The 20148-nt window shown below is 41.8% G+C and overlaps 1 protein-coding gene and 1 long non-coding RNA gene across 2 annotated transcripts; one reads left to right on the forward strand and one right to left on the reverse strand.

Annotated features, from left to right (window-relative positions):
- Nucleotides 1-1162: 1162 nt before the first annotated feature.
- Nucleotides 1163-18485, reverse strand: LOC128748958 (uncharacterized). Its single transcript, XR_008412857.1, has 3 exons — nt 18361-18485; nt 18144-18290; nt 1163-1839 (listed from the first exon to the last, which is right to left on the reverse strand). It is a non-coding gene; the product is annotated as an uncharacterized LOC128748958 (long non-coding RNA).
- On the forward strand, nt 16269-19998 carry LOC128748957 (heart- and neural crest derivatives-expressed protein 1-like). The gene is made up of 2 exons (XM_053848077.1): nt 16269-16997; nt 18160-19998. The coding sequence occupies exons 1-2, from the start codon at nt 16521-16523 to the stop codon at nt 18253-18255; spliced, it is 573 nt and encodes a 190-aa protein (XP_053704052.1). The 5' UTR covers nt 16269-16520; the 3' UTR covers nt 18256-19998.
- Nucleotides 19999-20148: the final 150 nt, after the last annotated feature.

Consider the following 20148-nt stretch of genomic DNA (forward strand, 5'->3'; position numbering starts at 1 on the left):
GGGCCTCTGATGAAGAAACGCCACTCGCTGACACAAAACAAGGACAGAAGAACTCAGATGATGTGCATCAGTGCACTAGTCCTGAGCATAAAGGTGAACAAGCACCTAGATGTACTTGAATTTTCAGAAAGCTGAAGCTGTCAGACTCGACATAAAGCAAGGTTTTTATTTCTTCAAACTCAAAGAGGAATGAAAAGAAAGCTTCGTCTGAGGTGCGACGGTGAACACGTCAAGCCTCAAACGTCTAGACAAAACTCCGGCCTGGTGAGAGATACGCACACGTCGACAGCGAGGAGGATTATGGCGGCGATGAAAGCGTGTGGAGATGTATGGTCCTACTTCGGATATAAATGGAAATGATGACACGTATGATGATGAGGCGGTTCAGGAATCAAACCAGCAGCACCAACAAAGCGATGACATCATGAGCAAACGTGGCATCTGACCGACACGTCCAAGAAGCGTTCCAATTTAGACCCAGAGCGAGCTGGCAGGACGCGCCGGCTGCCAGCAGCGGAGACTCTTCTCATGCAAATGAGGTAAATGTATATTTCTAATTACGGCTTGTCATTGTGCATCAAGCTGCGGCGGGTCGGATGGTCCGCAGAGGTGATGGTCCAGACGGGGCGGCGGAATCAGAACCGGCCGAACGTCGCCGCTCCTCCAGATGATTTCTTGCTCCGGGAGGCTGCCGTTTGATTGGATTACAGCATGAAAGTGTTTTGCAGCTGATAAATCAAAACGCTGCGATTGCGCTGAAATCTGGCACAGGCCCGACCCGGCGAGCTGGCCGCGCCTCACAGGAATATTTGGGTTTATACGCGTTTCAAAGGTTCTCCTGCTTTATCACATACTGTTTTATTTTGCTGTGTATGGATGTATACTGCTAATGCATGGCAGAGGTCAGTGTGTTAGAAGCCCTGCCATAAAAAAAGCCCAAGGGGCAGCAAGGGGGGAGAAGAAAGCCAGCCGAGGAGGAGGAGGCTGAGGAGGAGGGGAGGAGGGGGCAGCAGAGGAGGACGTCTGTTTTGTCTCAGCGAGCGAGGCTGCCGAGCGAAGTCGACATGGAAAAGCTGGGAAATGAGAAAATGGTGCAGCGGGCGGCCGGATCGCGCCTCGACCGAGGTCCCCGAAAAACCCCGCACTTAGTTTAACTAGACTTGGTTTTGTGAAGTCTGATCCCGGTTTAGGTGGACTCCATGCTTGATGAGAAGAACGGGCTAAGTGGTCTTCGCCGATTGATCACTTGGACCTTTCTAAATCCGTTTCATCTTTCACATTAAAAGAAGACTTACAAGCAAATATTGAGACCCCGTCACCGTCACTCATGGTGTGTGGGAGCGACCCGGGTTGTAGTTGCCAAACGCAGACATGCGACCCACACTACCACTGTTCTGTTCGCCTCTTGGATGCAAATTTAGACCCAACATTAAAGATGCCTGTAGATGTCCTGACTGTCCACAGTCCGGCAGTAAAAACATCATTTTCCTTACGGTCCAGGGAACTTGAAAATCTTAAGTAAAGGACAAGAGCTTGATTCCTATCAACTACATTTTCTCATTCACACAGTAGGAAACAGCAATTCTCACCATTTTGAATCACACGTGTAGACACTGAAATAGGATGCTTTGGATTCCTAAAAACTGATGATAGTTGGATGGGAGTCACGCCGCCTTTGGCCTCCATGTGACCGGAGGCCATGATTGGACCACTTACCTGGAGTCCTGTTTGGCCCGGCATCATCTCAAGGTCTGAACGGTGGAGTCCACTGGCACCAGCGGGGCTTAGCCCAGATTGACCTCCAGCCTCTCATCTCTCTTTTCCCACAGGAGGACTGACCTGGGCGGCAGAGAGGCACTCCAACTCAGATTTATGTTGCTGCCACATAATTACACCCGCAATTCTGCAGTCAGCTCCATCTCAGCTCTGATTTAGAGTCCTAATTGTTATCTTTAGAAGTAGCTGAACTCCAGAATCCAGGCTGCGTGATATACACCATTATCAGCAGAGGGCATGCAGATGTTTACAGAGCAGCAAAGAATGACATTCCTGTGCGGATAATGACTTTATGAATGATGAAACGTCAGATTCGGTGAAGAGAGCAGCCGGAGGCAAACGCGTACAGCATGAAGGTGCAGAGTGGGTGGACTCTGCATGTTATCTCATTCGGTGTCTTGAGTTCTAGTAGCACCTCTGAATCTAAGGCCGTGGTGGGGAGAACAGCAGATGAGGTTTGTTTCCCATTTGTCATCACAGGATGTATTTATCAGTCTTCTAGAGCTCTAAACTCAACCTGTCACTCACCCTATGTTTTGGGATGTGGGTGGATTCTAGAGCGCTAATCCAGCTACCAATACAGGTAAGAAAATAACAAATGAGTTGGAAGGACGTCATGAACACAAGGGATGAACCTGATCTTGGAGACTGCCACCTTTGGAGCTTCACACAGTGCCGCTGTGGTGTGAGCAGAAGAGTCTAGCAGAAGGTGTGAGGGAACATCGGCGGGTGCTAAGCCGCTGCCGCCTCGCCCCGCGATGGCATCCCGGGCCACTGATACTGTAAAGGTCATCGGCCGGCGGCAGGATACAGTCACGATAAGCATCCAGCCGGAGGTGTTGCTGCTCTGATAAGTATCCATCCGAGTCTGAGAGCTTGTCGCTGCATTCCAGCGACTGATCCGACACTATCACGAAGCCTCGGAGCTGCCGAGCTATTTTGGGATCACGGCAGATAGCAAGGGGCTCTAGCAGTGGACGGGCAACATAAGACCTCTCAGAACTCCCTGATAGAAGCAGTACCCACATTTCTATTCCTGAAATAAGGTTTAGCATTCTGACCACAACAATATCAAAACGAATGAGAGCAGACCATTTGAGAGATACTTGGCCCAAGCAACAACAGATCAAGAGGAGTTGTGCAGTAGCAGATGTCATGGTGCTAATGGATACTTTCAGGAATGGTTCATTTATCCTGCTTCAACTGCCTGTTCTTCTGACTCCTTTTACTGATCAGAAAGGTTTGAGTGATCACAAGTCTGTTGGCCAGATGAGCGAGTACCTTAGCCAGCAAAAGGGGGTGGAGGGGGGGGTCTTGTTTACACATGATCAGATGAAGGCTCCAAAGATAAGAACATAAATGCAGAGAAATTGGATCCTAAACTCATTTGAAGCTGTTGCATCTCACTTCTCATCTGTTCAAATTGGATTGAAAAACGTCACTTGATGACAAAATGAAGCAGGGAACCTGCCCCTCGGGCCAGTACAGTACTCATGAAGACACCTGTCCAGAGTGAACAAAGGCCTTCCTGCAGAGCGGGAGGCGGTCTGTATCCCTCCGTTGTCAACAAGCTGAGCGCAGTATGTGACTTCAACGTCCAGATGTGGACGTGTCCAGATGTGGGCGCAGCAGATTCCATTTCCGTGCAGGAGGAACCAACAAGAGGATCAAATGGATCTCTGTGTCCGCTGCGCCAGATGGTTTTCAGATAAAAGGAACGAAATTTGAGCCTCCATCGACAGATCATTGCAACCAATAAAGAAAACTGTCCGATAAACGATAATAACATGAATAACAGCAATGAAAGTCACTCGATTAAGAGACAATTGTAGAGGTGATTTTTAAATACAGAATGAATGGAAGGGAATGAAGGAAAATTGAGGCATTTCCGGTGGCATTTTGCCTCAAAAAGGAGCGTTAGGGGTAGGATGAAGATAGCAATTGACTCAATTAGGGGTCAACTTGAGAGCCATGAATTTGTAATGCCTCAGGAATGAGAATGTGTTCCGATTATCATAAGCTATGCCTCCCACGCAAAAATGCATATCTGCAACATTGGTCTTCTGTTTAAGAATGCCACGCTTTATCAAAACATTGCAGACATTTCAAACACTTTTTTGATACTCTTCTTGGTAGGCGGGGAAACAACCAGATTGATATTAGCAGTAGCACATACTCATCTAAAAGATGAAGTCATGCAAGTCCAAATACGCACAGTAAATACAGGTAAACACTAGTACTATATTCCCTATCATTTTCACTGTATTACACTTTATAGAGGTCATTTTAAGAGTCTAAATTGTCCTTGTTTCTGGGCAGAAGCTTATTGCTTCATAATATCATGGTATGCAACATCTAAAGGCTGATGTTTGGATTTCAAAATAGAAGTTGATACAGATGACCAGGGTGAGTGTATTTTGACAGAGCAATGATCGAGACATGTTTTAGATTCAGCAATGAACCAACAGTCTCTGCAGTAAAAACGATAACTCTGACTCCCCAGAGCCGGTTCGCTTCCCATTGATCCTCTAAGCAGAAGCAGCTTCGGAGGATCAGGCCATCGTCCGAAAGATTGATGCGAACTTCAACCAGTGAATCCTAGTCTGTCGCAAAGATTCCTTCATCTGTGATCAGACACTCTGGACAAGGCACGGCGGACATTTTTTAACCTGGGTGGGCCCCGGTGGGAAGCGAAGCCCCCTCGCCTGAGTGTTTAACTTCTCTTCCTACAGCTTCACCTCTCCAAAGCTCCTTCCAGGTGAACCTAATGGCCAAATCCACATCTGTGGGCCATTCAGACTTTTAATGAGCGGGGGAGAGTGATGTGGAGAGAGCACAGAATGAATGAACAAGCAGCGACTTTAACTAGCTGCCTCTGCCATTAAGAGCCTGTGGGGCAATTATGTTCGCGAGCACAAGGACCCAAACACCACGGCTCAGTGTTGCTGCACAACAACACACGTTTATTTATGCCAGAAAACAAATTTCACCTCTAAAAATGGAACATTATCAGAGTCTCCTCTCATTTTCCACAACATATGACTCTCCCCACATCAGATCTGACACCGGCCTCGTTACGGGCCAAACGTAAAAAACAGCCGTCACAGCAGGAAAACACCTGAGTCGCGATGAGGTGAGGTTTCCTGAACTTCCACCATTAAGGGTTGACAATTTAAAGCAGCTTTACCTCTGTCAGCAGTGATGTTTAAAGTTGTTTTTCTCGCAAGATTATAATGTACAGCTCCAAAAAAGAGGATGGAATATTTAAGTAATAAATGAAAATATATTTAAAATTAGGGATGCTCCAATCAGGGCTTTTGCTGCCGATCACCAATAACTCACTGATACCGCTCACATGGATTGACAATGAATTCACACACGTTTTAATATACCTCTTCAAGATGGCAAAAATGAGAAAAAAACCTTGCAGAATAAAGCAACTATTATATCAAAAGGACGATGTGAGACGTTGCAGTTTGGAGACTCTCTTGAGACTTGAGAGCTATGTCCATGATAATATTTACATACTGGCCGCTTCCAGCGGGACTGACAGAGAGCGCTGCATTTATGAAAGTTCCACTCCGGATATTTTCAAAAGTTTCAGGATCAGGTGGCTGATGTTTCCGTCTCTGCGTAAAGGACAACTGAGAAAGGCTGGTCATCCAGTTTGGTGAAATTAATGATTAGTTCTTGGGCAATTTGCCTCACGTTCCGACTGTCACGCTCGGACCGGTGGGTGTTGCTAAGCGTCAGCTGCGCTAACCGCCTGCTGCTGAGGAACCAGCGGTCTCACTTTCATGAGCCTGGAAAACTCTCCCTGCTACGTCCAGTGTTGCGCTTTAAGTGGCGCGTTTAATTTGATGGCGCCTCCCTGCGCAGCATTTTCCCGTGCATGTGCTGCAGGATGCAAACTTTACAGGACAAATTGAAAGAACTTTCACAGCAGACACGCTGCTGCTCAGTGAGCAGCGAGTAGGGAGGAGCAGACGCATCACAACCAGCAAAGCTTTATCACAGCGCTGGCTGTCACACGTGATCGGTTGTTGTGATCGTCAGTGACAGGTAGTGATCTACATTCACCGATCACGATCGTGTCCGATCGATTGCAGCATCCCTATTTAAAATGGGATGTTCTATGGTCGGGTGACTTAGATTACAGATGGTTGAGAGTTGGAATAGAGCCACTTTTTCTACATGCAGAAAGACGGCAAAAAGGTTTGTCTCTACTCAGGATACCCATTGCAGAGACATCTCAATGTTCTGAGAGTGCAAACGGAAGTGGTCAGGATAAATGTCCAAAAATATAGGGTCCAAAAGTTCTCCACTGATGAAGTGAAGTTACCATTGTGGAGACGCTCGTCACAAAATATCACTTTCAGCACCGTTGGTAAAACCTGAAGCATGGTCTTCCAGGAGCCACAGACGGAGGATACCACCCACAAACGGTTCTGAAGACCATATAATGCCGACTACCTTCGACCCCAGATAAAGACTTTACACAAAATGTAACCATCCATCACTTTCCCAAGCCTTTTTCCAGGTTCTTCCTATTATACTCATCATTTCCGACCCACATTCTTTGTGTGACGTTTCAGTATTGCATAATTATATTGACAATATAAGTCTACTGGAGTGTCTAATATCTGGATCACTGCTCCTCTGCATCATCTGGATCAGCCTATCAAGAGTCGTCACATGTCATGGAGAAACTAAACTGCGGAAATTAGTTTTTGATTTTTCCATAACTCACTTCCCTGAGACAGATTTGTGGAAATGAGTGGAATCATTTAAGTCGCAGTACAAATTAACGGCACCGAAAACCTGTCAGAGATAATGAATGAGGTTCATTTGCGTTCATATGTGCTGATTGCGGCTCTTATTTGCTCAGTTCACTGTGCGAGGAGAGGCCTTCGCCCCCCGACAGGAACTCAATCACAGCGCCCGGCAAGATTTTTGTCACTGGCTTTCTCCTGAAATCTCTGAAATGCTTTTAGAGAAGTGGGTCCCTGAACTGTCTTCTGCTCCAGATTTCTCAGGGTCAAGCCTTTATGCCCATGTTTTGACTCTGGGTTTCTCTAAATCCTCAGGGGTTGTGTGACACAGAGCAGCCCCCCTCTGCTAAACCTGCCGCTGTGAAATCATTAGAGCCCAGCCTGACGGTGGTCTGCTGGCACAGTCTGTGTGTGAGAGTGTCCTGACCAGGGAATACAAGATCACAATTGAGACCTCAACAAACAAAGAAACTCCTCATGCGTCGTAATGCTTTTGTTCGACGCTTATTGGTGTAGCATAGGGCAGCAGTACAAACAATCGAGCACAGTGTGAAATGATGTAATATTATTATTATCATGTTATTTGTTCCCCGCCTCTTGACCGATGGCATTCCGAAATTGTGACCTAGCCTTCCCAAGGTTTCCGCCACATATAAAGTAGCGCCAACAGAAAATTTCCTCTTTTTAAAGATGAAATCTCACTTGCATTAAACATCTTAAAATGAAGAGGATACATCAAAACAAACGGATAACACATAACGCATCATGGAGGTGGACATGAACATGGTTTTCGCTGTGTTATTCGCAAGGAAATCCCAAGTCCGTTGCCCGCCAAACTCAAGTAGTACATTCCAGCCTTATATATGAAGAGATGGACCATGTGCGGAGGGCTTGGATTGGATTGACTTTTTATGATTAAAAACGTGATGGGATTTTACCGTCACCAATTCAGTAAAGGACAAATTGTTCCTCTCTGTATCGTCATGCATTTTCTTGCAACACAAATGTTGGCAGGTGGAAGTCAACTTTAGGGTACGACCTTTAAGCTGTGCTTAAATATGCTTAGAATGTTGAAGATGCATGTATGCGCTTGTATAGCACAACATGCTAACTCCAAGAAGTGCATGATAATGAGGGGCAGTTTTACCCTAATAGACAGGTGTGTAATGTTACACAGCCTTCTTTTATCAACAGTGGCTTTACAAAATGTTGCACACCATGATGTTCTTTTGTACAAGCTACATGGCTCAGTATAATGCAGATAGATGCCTAGAACTAGGAATGGATATTGCTATCTGAAATTTCGCTTTATGTGACATGCTGTAATGTGGTTTTGATTTTAACAACTAGTATTGCCGAGTATTTCTGTTTTGTTTTATTTATTTATGTTTTCATTATTTTAAAGCTTTACCTATTAATAAAGCCAAAGCAGTAGGGCGCAACTTCACTGCTGAGGTGTTTTTATGTGTCAGTGTTGAGCAGTTCACGTCCACAAACTTTTATATATATATATATATATATATATATATATATATATATATATATATATATATATATATACAGAGCGACAAGTAGAAGGAGATATACATATATATGTATATATACATATATATACATATATATATATTATATGCCTTATTTCAAGCTTTACGTGAATAGCTTTATCACCTACTCTAATGATTCTTACACTAAAAAGTTGCTGAGTAATGAAATAGCAGGAGGGTCCTTACGACAGTCTGACTCGTCACTGTCACGTCTCTGCTCTCCAAATTCCAGGCCTGAGACTCTTATCTTTATTGGCTGAGGACGAGCAGAATGAGCGCAGTTTCTCTCCGACACTGATGATCAGAGAGCATGCAGAGATAATGACTGATCAGTGCACATGGAAGTGAATTCAGTCTGAGGGATTTAAAGAGCGGAGGAATTTAAGGCCGGTGACAATATACGAGCACAAAACGGTCAATCCTGAGTCTTAATCTGAAGTTGGAAATATTTGCCATCACATCACCAACTCAACTGGACAGAATATACATCAAGTTACTAAACTTGATAGAATAAAAAACTTAAAATCAAGTTTTCAGTTGGTCATCGGTCCAATGGTGAGACTTGGAGTAGAGCATCTTTTTCTCTCGATAGTCAGTGGTAGTGAGTCCATTCACTAAAGTAAAAATATATTATAATTCCACTCATACATCATACATATGAGTGACATACAAAACCTTTGACTTAGAATCACACACACACACACACACACAAGTTAGAATCACACACATACTACAGCGTAATGCAAAATCCAGTGTATCTGAAAGTAAATTTCAATATGCAGAGTAAAAATAATGGCATTCAAAAAACATCAGCTATAAATTAATTTCAATGAAAAGGTTTTACTACATAAAATAAAATAAATAAATACATAAAACAATTAAAATGGCACAATCATGTCATGCTTTTAAAAAATGTACTTATTTTAAGTAGAATGATTGTGCTGGATTCTCGCCCACCGTCACTCACTTCCTCGCCCATCATGCACCAAGGCCTGTGGAAGGTCTCACCATGGCATGACCCAGTTTGCCCACATTTCCCAGAACCAGGAGGAGCCTTCATGTCTAATTGAACCCAATGGGTTTAATTTAGTTTGCGTGTGGACGCAGGTCTGCGGTGGACAGTAAACACTCCTGCAGGCCTCTCCAACTTTTTGGGAGTTATTTGTTTGAAAAGTGGCGGCTAAGCACTTGAGGAGAGTAGCTCCTATTGAAACATCCACGCCGCGACACAAACACTCAGGAGGATGGCTCCGAACCCGGGCCAAGATGGCTGACCCATTTGTGAAAGCAAGGCGCTCCATCTTTCAGCAAAAGGAATGAGGTAGAAGTCGAGATGGAGGGATCAGGGGAAGAAGAAGAGGAAGAAGAGGAGATGAGGGGGGATGGTGGGGAAGTATGACCAGTGTTGTATTTCATCTCTGTGTAGTGGACGTCTTAATCGACAGTGTCAGGTTTTCTTTCTGGGCTTTTTCACACTGACACTGGGGGGAACATTTGAGTGGCAACTTTAGTCACATGAAAATCATATCACAACATAACATCTCATTTATTTTATCGTTTTCATCGATGATATGCGGAGTGGAGAGGAGATGCTGTTGGACTCCTCAAATGCGTAAATTTGTTTTTAATTCTAGTTTTATAGTCACAAATAAAATAACAAAAATTATTTGGTTCCAACTGCCTTTTTGTTTGGTCAAAACATGATACTTTTAACTAAACAGCAGCATGTGCAGACATTCTTCACACATTAGCAAACATATTTCACTCAAATAACAATAGAACTGACTATAGGTTTTCTTCATCTTACACGGGTCAACATTACCTGTTGCATCGTGTCAGTTATTAGCACGTCGTCGTCTATTTAAATCTTATGCTTAAACCGTTCATTTTAAAGTGAGACAGCAAGAATCTGAGAAAGAAATGAAACACTCCCAAACCTGGTGTTGCACTAACTCCACAGGCCAGTCTCCAAAAATCCGTTATTTCAGGCAGCACCTGTCATTAAGTTGCTCATGAGCTGAAGCAGTGATTGGTACCGGAGGTTTCGCTACAAAATAAAAGTCAGTGCATACCGACTTCCTGGTACAAGCGCTACTGACGGAAAGAAGCGCGGTTGATAACAAGGATCCCGCAATACGCATTTTTTTATTCGCCGTTCTGGTTGTATTATTGAGTAAATGAATTTGTGTTGTAAAATAGATTTTTTTACTCTTCGATCTGAGGGGAGATTGTTTTTGTTAATCATTCACGTGATGTCTTATTTTATTATTTGATTTATTTTTTGCTAAATAAAGTCCCGTGCACGCCGGCGTGGATGCTCGGAGGCCCGTGGTATGTTCAAGTGCTGCAGGTTCTCATTATGAAGAAAGGCTCCGAACGTGTTAAATTAATGACGCATTAAAGTGGACGCAACATTTTAGTGCGGAGCGGCGAGGTGTTTAGCTGCCATGATTACATAGTGGAGCAGTTCAACCTGCAGACAGACGCTTTTACGACTCCGTAGATTTACATTATGAACGAAAAAAAAAACAACACTTTTAATAGCAGCTTGTACTAAAGTGTCAGGTCTTTTACACGGGAACTACCTTTAAATCAGAGCGGGGGGGAGACGAGACATTCCCAAGCCAGAGTAGACTGTCGACTTGGTCACCTGGAAACTGTCAGGAACCCTGAGAGCAGAGGAGTGCTACAGGATTCTTCAGACAAGTTCAGGGAGACACACTCTTTGACTCCATTGAAAGCCATGTGGACCAAGGGATATTCACAAAGTGGATATTCACAATATTATTACTCCTGTCTATGTTGAGAACAAGCGACCGAGGACTTCTTCGTCTTCAAATGTAGCCATTTATCTTCACCTCACCTCACGTCACTGAGACGCTATTGCCTTTCACATCCCTTTGTGATGTACTGTGTGAAAAAAACTTCTGCAACATTGAGGATGAATTCCCAAAAAACTGATGTTGTATTATTGAAATTGCATCACTTCTAATGTTCAGTCTTCAACAAGCTTCCTAATGTTGAGATAAAAAAATGTTGAAAATTAATATGAAAAAAAAATTGGGTTAGGTGGTGTTTGTCAGTGCACCAAAGAAAAAACTAATGCCAATGATGCTGATCTTGAAGTTTTGGTGCTTCAGCGGTGCAGTATGACACCCTGGCATGAGGGCTGTTTTCAGAGAGCTCCAGAGACTTCCTCATGGTACACCACTAGTGTCCTCTAGCTCAGCTTATTCATCTCAGTTTCCAGATGAGATGGTGTTCATGATTTCTGTTATTGTTATTTTTAAATTCATATTTAGATGTTAGAAGAAAACAAACGTTTTCATAGGTTAATTGGAGCATTCAAAGTTAAAATAGTGTTAACATCGTATTATTAAATAGAATATATATAATACTAAACAATAGATTGAATCAAATATACAATAAATAATATTTAGAATTACTAATACTTTAATTTACACAATTAATTTCCACTATTTAATTTTAATTTTAATTGTAAGTCTTACTAAAAGTCAAGTAAAAACACAGCATTTGCTGTATCAGACAATGGATTTCAAACAACCCACACTTCAAACAGATTAATATTTTTTAATTGGATTTACCTTAAAATATTCAACAATGTGTTGAAATCAAACAATAATAACAAATTAGGTTTAAGTGAAATATTCGTTCGTTATAGCGGGTTTATCGTTTCCTCACTGAAAACAAACTTACAGTAATTATCTTTATGATTGTTTCAAGTCACAAAAAACTGAATTAATAACGTAATCAGTGTTCAAACAATTCATGAATAAACTAAGCTGTTTTACTCTTTTAATAAAATCAATAAATTCTTAATTATTATGTGAATCAATATGTCGATTAAATAGAATATATGTGAAATGTAAAAAGTGACTAAACGTATGAAATGTTTCTTTGATTACATTTGATTTATTATCCTCAAATGACGCAATAATAATAATAATAATAAACTTTCCACGTTATTTTATATTTATTAATGTCTGTGTTTTTTGGACTTTTGAATTCATGTCATTATTTTAAAATGTCAGTTCAGTGACGTTATCAGATCTGTAATTTCCCGTTCCTATCATTAAGGTTAACATTTGAGGGGAAATTATTTCAGCACAGATAAAGATAAACTTACGAAAGGAAAGAGGAGAAATCGGAATTTTCTTGTTATGATTTTTCATAACGATAGGAAGTAAATTATGAGGCATTATAGAGACGCTTACAACCTTCAAATGTGGATGAAAGTTACATCATTTCTTTTAGGAAGAACAATAAACGTGGCTGTATTAAAAAAAAAAAAAAGATTTATAGTCCAAAATTGTACGTGAAGCCACACATTTCTTTGTGTGATTATTTATTGTGTCGCAGAAATAAACACGGAGCTGTTGTGGAATCCGTCCACTGGGGGCGACACCTCCTGATTTATGGCTTATTTAGATAAGAGCAGGCCCCTAAATGCTGCAGCGCCGCGTCAAGGCCCCAAAATGTGATGGGATAATGTTTTAGGATGGAGATAAGACAGTGTGTGTGTGTGTGTGTGTGTGTGTGTGTGTGTGTGTGTGTGTGTGTGTGTGTGTGTGTGTGTGTGTGTGTGTTGCGTGTGTGTTCTTAAGACTGTAGTACTTTCACACACCTAGCAAAATGAATTAATCAAAGTTGTTCTTCTGTGTTTTCGCTGGAACAGTTTCCACAATGACGCATGAAAACATCAACACGGAAAATGAAACATTCTCAGAAAGTGCGAAAATAACTTATTTCATACAGACCGTTGTGGGGCATTCGGAGGAAGATAAAGGAAATATATGACTATATTTATGACCCGCTTCATTTCCATGTCTACTATAGCTTCAGGACTGAGCTCATTTATATTGTGCCGTGTGAAACCGCGAATCATAATTTTGATAGCGACGATAAGAGCGTGGATACGTTCTGGGGATTTGTCAGGAGCGCAGCTGCGACGAGACGCAATAAAGAGGTGACGTGAAAAATCATATATGAAGTGACTCATTCGAGATCAAATACATTTCATAAGAATTTATATACAAGAAACAATCAAACCCCTGACTATAAAACGTGGCGTCTGTCGCGCGCGTGTGTTTGTGCGTGATTTTCATTTGGAACACAAAAATCAACAGGGAATCAAATTTGAAGGAAAGAAGCATGACATATATATATCCAGTTGAGTGTCAACCTCCAGGTCTGGGGGCCAATTATGGCCCATCAAGTAATTTTTGTGGCCCACAACAGCTTTAAATTCCCACGACTCATTCAACGTGAGCTAAGAATACGACAACAGCAGAGCAGATATTATTACGTATTCATGTCAACAGTTAATCGAGACACTTCCAGGCAGATAGAAGGGAGTTTGATGAAAGATGGGGTGCATGTTTATGATTGAGGGAGAAACGTGTGCCTCTTGTATTGAGTGCTGAGGGACAGTCATTTGAAATATAGATGTGTGTGTCTGTTAGACTCTTGTCCTGTACCTTAAAGCATTAAAATCGGACACCAATGATATGCACTCTGAATAAAGTAGAAAAAAAGAAAAACAGAAGTGATGTATTACCTGCGTTTAATCCGTTTAATAGGAATTCACGGTATCATCGGTGCTAATGTGATTTAACTAACCGTGTCCTGCCGAAAGTCGGTATTAAAAAGTGGGTCAGAACTGGACTGGAGCACTCAAGGGGGGCGACCGAATCACCTTGAGCTTCAGGTACCGTAAAACCTGCGTCAAGTACCGTATAACCTGCGTCTTATCAAAAACACATGCAGCGTCTAATCCGCAGTGGCGACCCCCAGAAGTGGACAATCCACCCAACATGAGTCTGGGTCGGAGGTTCGGGTTTAAGAGAACACGTCAGCAGTTTGAAGGTTAAAACACGAGCGTGAAACGTCAAATCATCTGCGTCGAAAATCGGTGAAATATTGAGGTCATTGAGAATCATATTTACAACTGGAATTACGACTTAAATATATGACACTATGGTGAAGAATTTAATAATATGACGTGTCACCGCGATTATAAATACAGACCCTGATTTTCTTTCTAACAACAGACGAGCATTTTTTACAGACACAATCTGGGTCCATCGGATTTATTTATGAGCACGTGCCCACCTGAGAAACCGCGCGTTAGGCGTAAAAACAATCATATTGCATATCCTCCGTGTGTATTTGATCGTTGCTCGTAGAATACAATAAATCTTTATTTATTGGAGTATTTATCCGCTAAGTGTTACAATATTTTGGAAATAACAGGTGAAATTGTCGTCATGAATATTATTGTTCTGAAGAGACAAATGTTGATGTATTTAAAAAAAAATCGTGTTTTGAGAACACTTGAAAAATACATGACATTTAATGACAGCGTGTGTGTGTGTGTGTGTGTCGCTGGAACAAATAAATCACCCTACATATTCTCTGGCAAGACAAAAACCTCATAAGAAAATGATCTGATTAATACACTATTTTAAACTATTATTATCATTATAATTATTACGTTTATAAAGCTAATCATCAAAAAGTTTTCTACAGTAGTTGACGCGTATTAACACTCAGGTTTTAATGTCAATCATAACTGATAATATTTAGACACTGCGTCTGTGTAAATGAGAATTATAATATGAAAAAACTGCACGATTGGAGGTAAAAATGCGCAACCAATAAAAAAATGTTTCTATGCGCCTTTCTGTCCATGACTGAGTTCGTCAGTGCAGTTGTGTAGCAGTGTGTGTTTGCGTGCGCGTGGTGAGAGGGAAATTGTGAGTGAAAGTATATTGTTTTTATATTTTTGTGAGGCACTTGGCACTTAGATAAAAATGATTATGAGGATTCACAATAACAAAATAAGGTGGAAAAGGTCCAAAGAGAAAAGTTCCAGCGTTAAGATGTCATCATGCGAAACTATCGAGATGTGACATCATAATGCGTGTGTGAGATATTAAGATGGAGTGAGAATGGTGGAGAGGGAGAGAGCAGGAAGGTGTGCTGTGATAATAAACCGGCGTAAATCTTCACATGAAGGTGATTCGGACTGTGAAAAGGGACATTTGGCCGAGCGTGCACGCAGGTTCGATATTTTTTTTTTTCTGTGACCGCGTGTGTGTGAATTGCGGATGTTGTGGCGGACTCGGATTGCCGGTCATCAAAAATACAACATGTCGTTTAAAAAAGAAAAAAAGAACATTGAAATGTTGACTTCATCAGCAATATTTTTTAACTTGAGAAACACACACTGGAATTAATCTAGAATTATCACAGCATCCCCAAACGAACCCTGAGATTAAATCCGCATTTAAACATTTTAATAATCGGAGTTATCTTTCCAACGTTCACTTATTCATCGAGAGATTCTGAAGACAATTTGTCTGAACATGAACACGCTTTACGGCGTGAATAAAATAAACACTGCAAAAAAACGACAAGACAGAACAATGTGCGTAAAGTTGCGTTGATGTAATTGTAGCAGTGAAAATGTGCATAAATGTGGACGGGCTGTTGAGCGTGTGTGTGTGTGTGTGCGCGCGCGTGTGTGTGTGTGTGATTGATAGATTGAGCCACTATGCGTTTATACTCACATGATTAAAACACAAAAATAGCCTTAAAATTCAAAACTTCAGCGCGATAAATCCTTAAAACGTGTCAACCACGATGAATTCACGTGAGCATGGAAAAAGTAATAGTTTATTCCGGATTTGAGGGTGAGTTGTAAAACGTCAAAAACGGAATCAGGTTTGAGAAGCCGGATTAGGATTAGCCCGTGCGGTGTAAATACAGATTATGGCGGTAAAACAAGTGGCCTGGTGTAAACAAAGTTGGTGTGCAGCAGTGTATTTCCGCTAGAAAAACATACTTGAACCATCAATCTTGAGTTTATACATTTAGGTTTTTGTGTGTGTTGTATGAAACAGACAGACAGAAAATGAAATCCAAAAATAACGTGTGCGTAAAGTCCGTGCGTAAAGACTCCAAAAGGCATTTAAAGATGATTAAAAACACTTTTGGAGATATTAAGATGTAATGTGTTACATGTGCGAGTGTGTGTGTGCGTGCCTTTGTGTTGTTGATATTGTGGCACGAAGTAATTCCAAACCTCTCTCTCCTCCCTCCTCCGCCCTCCATTGGCTGCGGCCCCTGCGTGGATACTCGCCGCTCATATAAACCCGGGGCCCTCACGCCTCCACGCGGCTCGAATTTCTGTGGTGAATCAGTGGGAACGTCGTCACGGAACCAGAATCGCCGGCGCGGAGCAGATCTGTGGGATTACCGACGGCCTGTTTTCAGTCCTCCCGCACCGATTCCACCGCGATGACGCTGGCAGCGACTTTGGTTCTGACGCGTTGAGGGATTATATCGTCTGAGTGTTGGTGGGAGAGATCCGCGCGCGCCGACCACGTCCTCCCCGCCGACCACCATGAACCTGATCGGGGGTTACCAGCACCACCACCACCTGATGCACGAGCCCTTCCCCTTCGTGCAGCGGTGCCACCAGGAGGCTCCGTACTTCCAGAGCTGGGTGGTGAACCACGGGGAGGTTCCTCCGGACTTCCAGCTGCAGACACCGTATCCTCCGGCGGAGATGCCTCCGGGAGCCACGCACGACGCCCGCCTGGAGGGCCTGCACGTCGGCATGGGGAAGCGGCGAGCGTCGGGGCCCAAGAAGGAACGCCGGAGGACGGAGAGCATCAACACCGCCTTCGCAGAGCTCCGAGAGTGCATCCCCAACGTCCCCGCAGACACCAAACTGTCCAAAATCAAAACGTTACGCCTGGCGACCAGCTACATCGCATATCTGATGGACGTTCTGGCCAAAGACTCTGGGGAGACGGAAGGCTTTAAGGCTGAAATTAAGAAATTTGAGAATCGGGATCTCAAGCGGAAACGAGAGACGGTGAGTTGCAAACACGCCTGAGACTTCGAGATGATGTTGACGACTACAACAACAGCCGATGACGAACACCAGCGTTACATGTGAATCACGATGAATCCAATCGCGATTGATGAGCTGAAGCTATATTAGTTCATGTGAAGCACAACAACAAACCCGAGTTGAAGATTAAAACTACAGCAGGAAGCAATTTGCTCAACCACTAGTTAGCGTGATGCAGGGTACAGAAATGCGAAAACAAACCTTCAAAATCACGTTTTAAAATATGATGGCCATCGCAATAAACATTGATTTAAAAAAAAAAAAATGTTTAAAATGAAATCGGCAGTAAATAAGCTTTCTCAGGAATATGTTGTTTAGCACTGACGTCACAAAGCACTTTTAAATTATGATGATTATTATTATCATTATAATATCACTCATTAAACCAATTAAAAACGATGCAACTCTTCATTTATATTAAAGCTGATCTTTATTTAGTTCTATGGCAGTATTTGTGCAAAAATATCTAGATAACATTTATGATGAAATTTAAAAATCGCACACAAAAGTTCACAAAAAAGTGGGTGTATATATATATATATAGGGGTTGGACAAAATAATGGAAACACCTTAAACTTTTTTGGCTTTAAGGTGTTTCCATTATTTTGTCCAACCCCTGTATATTGCAGCAAAAATGCACATCGTATGAAGATAAGTACAGTAAATATGCCTTACTTTATTTCATTAAACCAAAATAGTCAGGAACGATTAATTTCAATTAAAAAAAAATGTGGGTCTGAGGTTATGTTTTATTGCATATCTCTCTATATACTGTACTCAAAACACGACGTACGGTGATTAAATTACGCATTATCCGTTGAAAAATATTAGTAATATTAAAAGCACTTGCTCGAACAATTATAAATTCTCATTCATATTTACATTAGTTTATAACGTAATATATAAAATTCAACAGTTAACTGACGCGTTGACGTGCAACTTGACGTAGTTCCGAATCATTGACGTTTGGTTTTTATCCATCGTGTTCACATGATGAAGAATACTAATAATACAACTGTAATCGTAATTGTGAATATGCATCTCAGATATCGTCCAAGTTGACATATCTGGGTGTTTTGGTGAATGAAGGTGCGGTGTTTGACTCACTCTGACTCTTCCGCAGCCTGACGGTCCTCCGGAGTCTCTCGGCGTGGAGAAGAAGGCGAAGGGCCGAACCGGCTGGCCGCAACAGGTCTGGGCTCTGGAGCTCAACCAGTGACCCCCTTCTCTCTCCCCTCCGGATCCCCCAAAAACCTCCACACAGACTAAACATTCAACCACTGAGTGACCGTGAACGCACCGCAGTGTGATGGGGCTTTCTTACCGGACGTAAACAAACATGGACGCTTGTTTCCTTCGGTGTCTTTTTTTTTTTTTTGTACGGTGTTTCTTCGTGTCTTCTCGGATTCTTTCCAGTGTTGTTGTGCAGATCTTTAAAGTGCTTTAGCGTTTTGGCGCTAAGACGTTCAAAATGGCGATTTCTACGGTACGTTTATGTATTTAAGTAAATTTCAGCGATAGTGGCCGCTGATATTATATTTATATTAATCTTTGTAAAGCAAATAAAACCACCAAACTGTGTAACACTTGTTACAACTAGACACATTTCTGAGTAAATTGTTTTTATAAGTTTACTTGTAAAGCCGCAATTTCAAGCGAACGCATTCATTTTTTCCAACACGTTTTGAATGTCTCACTGAGGGCTATATTGCCACTTCCGCCGGTTTCACCCTCAAATGTACAGTGGTCACGAAACCTCAAAACAGAAACTAATAAGTTTAGTCATGCAAATCATTTACAAGCAAATTAATTTCGCCAGAAAATGAATTAGCCAAGCGAAGCCCCAGTGCCCATATCGCGCGTGACTTTTTTTTAAATTAAGTATTTTACGTTAATGCAAAATACATTACTGAAATTAAATTCACACACATTATATCATTTTGAAACGCAACTTTGACCTATTTTTAAAACCAGGTTGCAATGTTGTCTGGTTTTTATCCGACCTATAGCCCCCTCGGAAAAAGTCGGCTCGCCGCGCGCACTTCTGTTTATTAAAATTGCATATAGCTTGGTGATGTAACGGTTAAAGTTAAAAGTCATTAAATTACCAATAAAACAAGCGAAAATACGATTTCATTTGATTCTGAAAACAAAGTGCAAAATTCCCTTGGTACTTGAATGTCTTTCTTTTATTATTTGAATTTCAAAAAATTTACTTTAATAGCATGTTTCCCTGAGCCAGCTTCCAGTATTTTACGCGATTTAACTTTGAATGAAGTAAATACACGCAAAAAAAGGTTCTGACGGAACTGCAACAACGCAAAACACGGCATTTCAGTATTACATTAAAGGCAGAAGTAAAGCCTTTGACACACTTTTGGGGGACGAGCCGGATCTTGGCGTTACTTCTGCGCATTTATTTAAAAACTCACTTTTAAACTCCTGGTTTGCTTCCTGCAGACGTGGACTGAGAATGACTGAATCTACCTCAAAATTGTCACTGTCCGTTTGACACCGAATGTTCCGCAAACGCACCACGTACAACGACGCCAGAGTTCTATATGGGAGCAGTATTTCTGTGGCAAATGTACATTAGATGTGAAGTTATATATAGTTGCGTAAATAAATGATTATTTTAAGAGCTGACGTGTAGATGTTTTTGACTTCCTGGTCGTGGAATTGTCGAATCTGGGAATACTAACGCTCATCAAGGTTGATTTTTGCAGCACTTTTTTTGTTTATGTATCGTTAAAAAATACACGCCAATTCAAATTACTGTCGGACACGTTATCAGGGAAAACATTTTCACATCTACACTACTTTATTTTGGCTGATATTTCTTAATAGTTATGTACCGTTACGTTGCATATATGTTGTTTGGACGCGAAAACAAAAAAGACAATCTCTGTGAATTGAACTTACTACTCAATAATGTTCTCAACTTCACGTTTCGGTTAGAAAACTTGGACGTGATCGAAGTCTGAACGTGTTTCACTGAATCTCCGCTGACACCTGGCGGCCGGATGCTGTAGCTGCATGGTCATAAAATATTCACGTGTTTGGCTGGGCTCTTGTGAGGCCAATAAAAACGTTTTTAATTTGTGTTCTCATG

Source organism: Synchiropus splendidus, chromosome 17 (assembly GCF_027744825.2).
Source record: "Synchiropus splendidus isolate RoL2022-P1 chromosome 17, RoL_Sspl_1.0, whole genome shotgun sequence".
Classification (NCBI taxonomy): Eukaryota; Metazoa; Chordata; class Actinopteri; order Syngnathiformes; family Callionymidae; genus Synchiropus; species Synchiropus splendidus.